General features: G+C 38.9%; 1 protein-coding gene across 3 annotated transcripts in view; it reads right to left on the reverse strand.

Annotated features, from left to right (window-relative positions):
* prkcba (protein kinase C, beta a) overlaps positions 1-10,239 on the reverse strand; it is a 73,834-nt gene extending 63,595 nt beyond the window's left edge. Inside the window, exons 1-2 of one of the 3 annotated variants that reach the window (XM_022674908.2) lie at positions 9,877-10,237; positions 8,850-8,881 (exon numbers count right to left, since the gene is read on the reverse strand). In XM_022674908.2, coding sequence (XP_022530629.2) covers positions 8,850-8,881; positions 9,877-10,046 — 202 coding nt within the window. In that variant the 5' untranslated portion in view covers positions 10,047-10,237. Of the gene's footprint in view, positions 1-8,849; positions 8,882-9,876 lie in introns of all 3 variants that reach the window. The other 2 variants (XM_022674907.2, XM_049470159.1) reach the window with 2 other exon arrangements.
* Positions 10,240-10,779: the final 540 nt, after the last annotated feature.

Raw genomic sequence — 10,779 nt, forward strand, 5'->3', positions numbered from 1 at the left:
TTAATGCAGGAAGTGTGAAACTGGCGGCTGAAACTGCTGTGCAGACCGACTCATACAATGTAAATTTAGAATTAATGACTGATTATTTAATTTTAACATGCGTTCTACCAGCTCTACTGATGATTTACATAGACACACAGCTCCAGACTTAGCATCACTCTATTCCAACGGCTTATCTGGAGATAACAAAGGAGGGAATATGAAATTTGATGCAGGCCGAATCTTTGGTAGTCAAATACATTTCTCCAAGTTATTTGATAACTGGTCAGTTTTAGTCACAGGATACTAAAATAATACTTAGCTTATTGTCAGTGAAAGATGTGGCCTCTTCTATTTTGCTTAAAAAACGAGCTCAAAAGATCACTGGCTGCCATATTATTTGCTTAACTGAAATTTTAATTCAAGAAGTGGGACAAAAGGAAAAGAGGAATAAAGAAGAGAAAAAGTAGATTAAAGTAGCAACTTAAGTTGAAAATAATACTTGTACAATTTAATGCAAAGTTTATTGCACACTAGCACCTACAATGTTACATTAAATTTAAAATAGTTTTTTGTGTCATACAATACATACAATACATACCTACTAAGGATAATCAGTTCACTACAACAATGGCTATAAGCTTACTCTTATGCAGGTCTCCAATGTAGACTAGTTTCAAATATCTTCCTTCAAAGAAATTAAATCAATTTCATAATTTATCCTTGATGCAGTTAAGTAGGCAAGACATGTTTGATTTCTGTCAAATACTGTAAATACATGTTTAAAATCTATCTAACTCGATTAATTAGGATGATAAATCCATTGGAAATCTGTCAACAATTTATGAAATAAACACACAATTTACAGCTTTACATTAAACTCGGAACAGTCATTCAAAATAGCTCCCCCACTACTTTTTAAATATAATTTATACTATAAAAATTGTAGAATAGTGGTGAATCTTATCGGGTTATAAGTTTTTGTTTTGGCACTATAGAAATGAAGACGAGTTTGGTGACAGCTTATTATTTGTTAGCAGTTGTTAACCTAGCATCCTTTCTCTTCTATACTACATCCACTTCCAACAATTTCTTAGCTGATCAACTACATCTAAAATAACAGGTGAATCACATTTATCAAACTTGCATGTGCAGAATACTCCTTGACTTTTGAAGCTTTTGGGCATGCACTAACATAGAACTGGTCATGTTTCAGGGCTATTTCCTATATAAACTGGGTCAAATCACATAAAATGCAAGTGTAAACACATCAAAGACAAATTTAAAAACATATCCAAATCTGATCACTGAAACTAGGGCTGCAAAAACTAATCGATGGCAATCGATTAATAAAATAGTTGGCTAAATAATTGACTAATTAAATAATCTATTAGTTGGGTCTATGGTGAGTTCTGGAAGCCTCCCAGTAAAACCGAAACAGTAAATATTCTTGTACAGTGAGTGGATTTACATATGCCATCCCACACAGTAATCTGATTTTAGACTGACTCTCCAGAGATGCATCAGATAACCAAATGTAACTGCAAATGTAAATGTGGCTAAACTCTTATAAAGGAACAATCCAAATACAGCCTACATGAAAGGACCAGGTGTAAACGGCGTATAATACTAGAAATATAACATTACTTGCTTTTTGGTCATGTGCTTTTGTGGACAAGCAGCTGGTAACAAATGTACAGGGGTTGGACAATGAAAGTGAAACACCTGTCATTTTAGTGTGGGAGGTTTCATGGCTAAATTGGAGCAGCTTGGTGTCCAATCTTCATTAATTTCACTTTGCACCAGTAAGAGCAGAGTGTGAAGGTTCAATTAGCAGGGTAAGAGCACAGTTTTACTCAAAATATTGCAATGCACACAACATTATGGGTGACATACCAGAGTTCAAAAGAGGACAAATTGTTGGTTCACGTCTTGCTGGAGCATCTGTGACCAAGACAGCAAGTCTTTGTGATGTATCAAGAGCCACGGTATCCAGGGTAATGTCAGCATACCACCAAGAAGGACCAACCACATCCAACAGGATTAACTGTGGATGCTGTAAGAGGAAGCTGTCTGTAAGGGACGTTCGGGTGCTAACCCGGATTGTATCCAAAAAACACAAACCACGGCTGATTAAATCACGACAGAATTCAATCAGAACCTCAATTCTCCTGTTTCATTGTCCAACCCCTGTAACTGCTGACATATTTGTGTTATGCACGCTAGCAGCAGTTAGGTGGTGGCGCTAATGCTAGTGCCTCAGCCTTAGTGGAAATCTGTAAATCTAAGCTTACTGTAACAAACAAAAGTGCTTTACTCACAAAAATAAACAGTTTTCAAGAGAGAAATCTGTGTAGATTAACATTCAGCGCTCATTTGACTTGTCTGACTCGTCTGAAAACATTCAAGAATTACAGTTTTGTTAACTTAACTTAGCTTTACAGGGCGAGACCTGCTGAATTAGAAGGAAAACATGGTGACACCCCTGTTTCTTAAAAGTGCCACTTAAAATACGCCTTATAATCCGGTGCACCTTGTCTATGAATACAGACCATAAAAAAGACATTTATTAATAGTATAGTGTTTTGAATCATTGATTCAAATTTGCACTCGATTTGTGAACTGATTCACTCAGTGAGTCGACTACACTCAACCCATCGTGTATGTTCCCCCTAACTTTATATGTATACCAGCTAGTAAATCCCTTATTTTCCAGTTTCTGCTGCTATTCAGCGAACGAGTGAATCACAATGACTTGGTTATAGGTTTCATGTTGTTGTCATGGTATTGTTTTAGCATCGTACTTCAGTATAGAGATATTTATGCAGGTATTGCATCAAAAGTCCAGATTTTGGTATTGTAACAACTATAATGCACAACCGACAAGCAAACTAAATCTCCTCATTGAATGCATAGCAACATCCAGTGAATCACTAGCCTAACCATGAACTATTTTTAACTAAAGCACATCAGATAAACAGATGCAGTCTTGGCTGCATCACCTGCATCTGTGGTCACTAATTAATCAATCAATCAATCAATCAGTGTTAATTTGTTATTTGCCAAACTGTTCCTTTGAAAACAGGTTTTGAATGGTTAAATATCAGGATCACTTTTGTTGAAATGCATTTGGTGTGACCCTGCCAATGGGTTATGACAGGCCTTCAGCAACAAACAGTGACTAAGACTATCATTAATGTTCAAGAAGGGCATGAGCAGCATACATTGCATCATGCTGCAGTGTAAGATCAGTGGAATGATCAGTGTCACTGACCCGGCCACTCTAGCTCATGCAGAAGATGAGTGTTCGAGTGTGCATCTGCTATGCACTTCAGTTTAACAGAAAGCTCTGCACCAGCACTCACATTTCCCTTAATCCCTTTTTCCCTTCATTCGTTCACTTCCTCATGCCTTCTTTCGCTTCTACATGTTAGAACTTGTGTCCCAGTGCTGTACACAGGCGTAGATTTGGGGGGACAATTGAGTTTTTGCTTAAACAAACCATAAAAATCCCTGGAACTGGAATTTAAAAATACTTGTAATTAATGACTATTTTGGTAGTCGACTAATATGATTATTTTTTTGATTAGTCGATTAGTCAATGATTATTTCTGCCATGTCCTCAATCACTAAAAACAACAGAAAAACAGCTAAACATGAGGTTTAAAAGGCATTTAAATGTCCACATGTTGTTTAAACGTGGACTGATATTAAGTTTGGCCACTTTTGGAGACACAGACCAGGTTTTTTCCGTCCCCAGCACTTTGTGTAAGGCGGTACTGTCACAAATTAACGATTAGTCGACGATGAAATTTGTAGTCGTCAAATTAAAATAATCAGCATTGTGGATTATATCGACTAATCGTTGCAGCCCTATTGATCATTGCTTTTTAACCTACAAGATGACTAGAAATACTACTTTATTATATGCATATCTACAGTATGAATAATGCCATATCCACTTGGCATAATCAATATTAGCCATGTTGTAACAACACATTTGTCAAGGTCAAAACAAAAGTAATACAGAGAGAAAAAAAAACTGGCTAATGGCCCAGTGGTGCAACTGAACCCTCTGTGCTGTATTCCTAAGGCTGAGCGGCCCTGGTGTTGACATTTGCCAGTAAAATTAAATGGTCAAAACCGCCATGGCTCTAAAACCTGTTAGCGGATACAGGTCAGGGTAAAGCAGCCTTGACCTCTTTTCCGCTCGCTCTTCCTCTGTCTTTGTGTATTTACCCTATAGACCTGAACACGTAACGCTACCCCATTCATGAGCCGAGATTTTTAAAGTGCCACTTAAGCAGCGACATACACACAAGTATAAAGTGTGTGTGTGTGTTTGCCCATGAATTAGTCAATTATCAACCTTGTGTTGTATGTTCACACAGAGTCCCTTCGCTAACCTTGCTGATGTAGTGCACTGGAGACCTGCTGGAAAACAAGCTACAAGCTACTCAACTGTGTCTTTAATGCAGAACTCCTAATCAATTACTACACTGTTAAAAGTCTTGGGCACCTTAAAATGGAAGCGGGCTGTACGACAGTACTTTATATTTTTTATGATACTCTGTGTGTTTAAATTAATAATTTGTTCTTTAAACAAACAGCAACATACTACATGTTTAATGTAAAAAAGTTTGGAAACATATTTTGATTTAATGTTTTTCATTATTACTTTATTTTCTACATTGTAGATTATTATTAAAGACGTCAAAACTATAAAAGGTATGCATATGCAGTTATAAAGTAAACTAAAAAGTGTTAAACAAATCAAAAAAATGATTTTTTATACTTAAGATTCTTCAAATTAAAACCTTTTTCTTTGATTCTGACTGCACCTGGGTTGAGTTTTTATGTCAGGTGCTTGTGAAGCCATCTACCTAACTGCATATGTGTTCATTTACAGTTTAGTATTTTATATTAATCTACAATGTAGCAAATAATACAAATAAAGAACAGATATTAATGAGAATGTGTGTCCAAACTTTTGACCGCCACTGTATATTGGATGTAGTACAGTGATTTTTTTATAAAACTAAATATGGCTGCACTGACACTGCAATAGTTTATTTCTGTGAAGATATATTGTGAAAATAATAATACAGAAGTCACCGAAAGTCAGTGATCCAACTTGTCATGAATCCAAACTTAGAACCAACTAAGCACCTTAAAAAATCGTTCATTAGTTGTAAACAAGGTCAATTTAATTATTCATGAAACTGATTTCAGGTCAGCCAATAGTACTTTATACCATATTGCAACCTGTACCAAAACAAATCTCTTAGGGGCTCCGAGTGGTCCAGCAGGCTAAGGCACTATGAGATCAGAAGATCGCCGGTTCAAATCCTGTTCATGTAGCTAGTTAGCCATCAGCTACAAGAGCCATAAGAGAGCACAATTGGCTTTGCTCTCTCTGGGTGATGTCAATCAGCACAGGGCATCTGTGAGCTGATGTATCAGAACCGAGTCGCTGCGCTTTCCTCCTAGTGCACTGTGATACTACTCGGCATTGCTACATCAGCAGCAGCTTGAAAAGAGGTGGTGGCTGACTTCACATGTATCAGAGGAAGCATGTGTTAGTCTTCACCCTCCTGGTGTTGGGGTATTACTAGTGATAGGGGGATTCCTAATGAGTGGGTTGGGTAATTGGTTGTGTAAATTGGGGAGAAAATGGGGAACTTTTTTGAAAAAAAAAAAAAGAAAAACTGTGCCTTTGCCTACAAAATATTAAAGATGTCATGCAAACTTTGTATTTGATTGATTCTTTTCTTTTTTTGACTGATTTTCACTTTTTTAACAATGGTAATTCTGCAGATGTTATTTATACTGTTTCAAACTTTCAAAAAAAATAATATATTTAAGTAATTTTGGATAATCTCTATTGATGAACTAATCAATAGAGATGATCCAAAATTACTTAAATATATTATTTTTTTTACATTTACTTGAAAAATAAACAGAGAAACAGAAAAGGTTTAAAGAACACAGGTTATTTTCCAAATATCGTCCAGATGCCCACATGTCCCAGATGGTTCCTCAAGCCCCCAGCCATTATCGGAATTAATTTAAATCCACCAGGAGCAGCAGCACAGATGATTTAACTTAATGAATCATTGATTAAGCATTGTATTAATGTTATTTGTATTTACTGTAATTAAATATTGCTTTCTGAGCAAATACATATTTACTACTGATCACACTGAGCACTATATGTCCCATTTAAGGTGATTTTACCACACTGCTCCTTATCTGATCAGTGTTTATTTGCCCAATAAAACACTAATATTAGAAAAAAAATTGTTACCAAGTAATGTTTGTTTCAAAATAGTGATTATACTGTATATCACTGTTTATTAAAACATCTCTAAATTTCCCCTTAATGGAATTGATTATTATTTATAATTATCATCCAACACCTGATTTGTTAAATCATAGATATGTGCATAAATATGTTAAATCTGGCGAGCTGCTGGTGGAATTTAGTCTAACAAATCCATGCATGGGCTGTGATCGCCCAGGAGAAATCTGGAAACAAGCTTTGTTCTACAAACTACACTATATATAATAGTCTTTGGGAACACACTCTTTAAATAACACATTCAGCTATTTTGGTTGCACCTATTGCTGAAACAGATGTGCAAATTCACACAGCAGCTTGTCTACAGCTCTCCCTGTAGAGAAGTACTGATAATAAAACAGGAGCAGATAAACCAGGAAACTACTGTCACCATGTGCAGCATTGCAGCAAACAGTTATTCCACAAAAGAAAGAATAGTCTCATTTTAATACCCTTAATTTCTGAAGAAACAGCAAATAAGCTAAGGAATGTTTACTTTATTGTACTTATAACAATGGGATTTAATGATGGAGTACAACATGGCCATCTAGCATTCACAGTTTAAACCCCTTAACAGCCCAGAATTTTTGTCAATGATCTGCCTGACATTACACCAATAAATCTTGAATATTTCTGTTTAAGCATTACAAAAAAAAACATTCATGTTTGATAAGGAACATTACCGAAAAGCATACTTGTAATAAAACATATTTCAAAAGTGAACACATTTGCTAATGTCAAAATATAATGAGTACAATCATAAAATCATCTCCTTCCTGAACTTCATTTTAAAATAAATATTTTACTAAAAATACAAATTAAACAGTTATTTCCTCCAAACCTTTAGTTTCATTATGTCCTGTAGGAGATTTCAAAGCTCTCAAATGTTTAGAATGTACATAAGTTATTTTACTGCAGAAATAAGGGTTTTGTATCACCTACACCTGTAACCCGTATACAGGACAAGGCATGTTAAGAGGGTTAAATACAACACAAAATCCCCCCCAAAAAAACACTCTCTGACACTCTCTTTACATGTAAACTAATAATTAATATTGATACTGTGTGTTTGAAAATACGATACAATGTTGATACTTTCTTATACCCCCACTAACATCCGGGCTCAGAAGCACCGTGGGTCCAGTGGAAGACTCTCAACCGCCTGAGAACAGGAACAGGGCGATCAAAAGCTGCCATGGCTAGATGGGGCTACAAAGTTGGCCAAACCACCTGTGAATGTGGAGAGGACCACACAATGCAGCGCTGCCTTGTTTTCCCCCTACTACACAATCAGTGCAGCTTAAAAGATCTTACCATATTCAATAAAAATGCAAAAGACTGTGTAAAGAAATAGGAAACAATCATACAACCAACAAGCTTCAAGACACGAAAAGAAGAAGACTAACGTTAGTGTAGTTACAAGTGATAGTAGTTGTATTAAACATAATTTTCTGGCCTAGACTAAGTCCAAGTACCATTCTACAATTCTTCTTCTAACTTTAACCAGTGTGTTGTAGTAGCTCAGTAGCTTTGGTCTCACTGTGATCTGCACTTTTACTCTGGCTAATGTTGCAGTCTACCAGAATAATCTCTGGTCTTCCAGGTTTTAAATTTCGAAACATGGTGGACATTTCTGTAGAACAGAAGGGAAATGATCTACAGTGTCCATGTTTTATTCAGTAACAGCAACACATGCTATTCATTTTATTTCAGAACTTTTTTCTTGTAGGTTGTATTTCACATTAATGGTAGATTAACAGCATAGTTACACGACTATCTTTGATGAAAAACACGACAAAGGTTTAAATTAATTTTGCTTCACTAGTGGTTTGGATTGGGAAAAAATAAAATGGTTTTACTACATAGTCACAATTAAATCCCCCTTTTTTGTTTTAAGAATGAACTGACGTGAAAGGTGTTTTATAACATCCAGTGATTTTAAGGCAAGTGTTACATAACCAGAATTATGTCTGCAAGCCAAGTATATGATTATCACACATGCACTTAACTACACGTGCAAGAATTTTTAATAACCGCTTGATGTTTATTAATTACTGTTATGACTCAATTCATGTTTTATAGCTTTTTGACACATGCACACACACAAGTGTGCAAGGGGTCTCTGCAGCCAATGTCCCAGTCAACAGCAATTTATTTCCATAACACTAAAAATGTATAAAAGAAAACCCGCAGTCCTCCTCGATCACCCCCCTTTCACAGGCATTTGGAACAGAAAGCGAGAGCAAGAGAGACTAAGAAAGAGAGAGAGAAGTCTTCACACTGCGGAACCAGCCCCCCCTACCAAAATCAGGGCAAGCAAAACAGTTCAGCGCCATAATGCCACCTCACACGCAGAGGCACAGGCGTGCACACACACTCTCTCACACACACACTCTTTCACACACACTCTCCCTTTCTCTCTCTCTCTCTCTATTTCACACCAGCCCCCAACCTCTACCCACCCACACGAATAAGATATTAATTCAATCATCATTCGTTCTGCTCTCATCAATGCTGGTGGGGGTCCTACCTTGGCACTGGAAGCCTTGTTTGCCGAAACCCCTGCAAAAAGAAGAAGAAAATGAAGATTTAGCATGAGATTACGCACAGGAGCTACAAACAGGGATAGGCACATTCCTCCACACTGGTCTTTCCACCACATACACACACACAAACACACTGTCTATAGCCAACAAGCCATATTGTTTGTTAAGTCTGTCCGCACAATCAGAGCAGCAGTAAATCACACAAACGCCCTACAGGTCCTTATGAATGGTAGCCTATATGTAAAATACAGGAAGCAGGGTAATGTGGTATTTTATTTGAGACATCTAGACTAGACTAGGATACACTGCAGTGCATCACGACAGCTAGGGAAACTGACTGGTTGCGCCACAATTTCTCCATTATTCTCTATATGTGTGTGTGTGTAAGCAGGACCACTGCAGATGTGACATTGGTTGTCCCCATCAGATATATTCTTTCCATGAGCATCAAGTGCTTCACCTGTGCCTTTACTAACAACTGCATAATGTCATTATTTGCAACATTTCCCCTTTACATTTAGCCCTGCATATTAGTCTTGCTTATTTCTTTGTATATTCCAAATATGCAAATGTATATTTCCTGACACTTCTGTCCTGTCCCCGTGCTGCTGCAATATTGCAAATTTCCCTGCTGAGGGATTAATAGTGGATTATCTTCTTATTTTTATCTCTTATCTTATACCAGCTACTAATCCAGCCACCACCAACAAAACATGTTTTTTTGAAGCTGCATTCCTGTTTTTCTGTATGATAATCTGCCTTTGGAAATATCATAAACTCTTTCTTTTAGCACAAATATTCACGTCATCACGACAAAACAACATTTTACTGTTAATAACAACCATTTTTAGCACAAAGTCCCCATAATGCTCTAATGGTTTAAGTCCCAGCTGCGCTGGTACAGAAACGACCAAGCGGTCCCCACAATGCCGTTAATATCAACACGCTAACCACACACACACACACACACGGGCAGCAGGCAGGGGGAGGGGGTGTGCGGGGACTGCTCACCAGATGAAGTCGGTGCAGTGGCTGCAGAAGGTGGGCTGCTTGAAGAAGCGCGCGATGAACTTGTGGTCCTTCACCTCGTGCACGTTCTTCTGCCGGAGCGCGCCCTGCCTGGCAAAGCCCCGCGCGCCGCCCTCGCTCTCCGCGTCGCCGGGCGCCGCTGGGTCGGCCATGTTTGGAGGCTGAGAGGCGGCTGGAGAGCCGGCGGGGGGACGGGAAGCGGCGGAACCGAAACGTGGCGAGAGAAGCGCGAGAGAGAAACACAGCGAGCCCGATGCGGAGACGCGCGCGCGCTCACCCCGTCCGCCGCCCCGAATCGCTGCTCTACAGCTCAACCCGCAGCTTCCCGGTTAGCGGAGGAGGCCCCGCCCCCTCTACCTCCTCTCTCTCTCTCTCTCTCTCTCACATCCAGTGTCTGTATCTCTCTCTCTACCTCTCTCTCTACCTCTCTTTACCTCTCTCTCTCTCTGTGTCTCTCTCTCTACCTCTCTCTACCTCTCTCTCTCTACCTCTCTTTACCTCTCTCTCTCTCTCTCTCTGTGTCTCTCTCTCTACCTCTCTACCTCTCTCTCTCTCACATCCAGTGTCTCTCTCTCTCACATACACTATCTCTCTCAGTCTCTCTCTCCCTCTCTCTCAGTGTCTCTCCTTCTCTACCACTCTCTCTCTCTCTCACTCACACACACTCTCTCAGTGTCTCTCTATCGCTATGTCTCTCTCCCTCTCGCCACGCCCCCTCCACCTCCTCTCCTCCTCCTGCTGTTTAGGCATGCTGAGGTGGCTGAAGGGGGGCTGTCTGGTGGCCCAGGTGTGCATGAGCTTAGTGCCAACAGGCCACCAGTCCGCCAGTCCAGCTGTGAGTGTATCTCTCTCTCTCTCTCTCTCTCTCTCTCTCTCTCTCTCTCT

The sequence above is a fragment of the Astyanax mexicanus genome, chromosome 21 (genome assembly GCF_023375975.1).
Source record: "Astyanax mexicanus isolate ESR-SI-001 chromosome 21, AstMex3_surface, whole genome shotgun sequence".
NCBI classification, from domain to species: Eukaryota; Metazoa; Chordata; class Actinopteri; order Characiformes; family Acestrorhamphidae; genus Astyanax; species Astyanax mexicanus.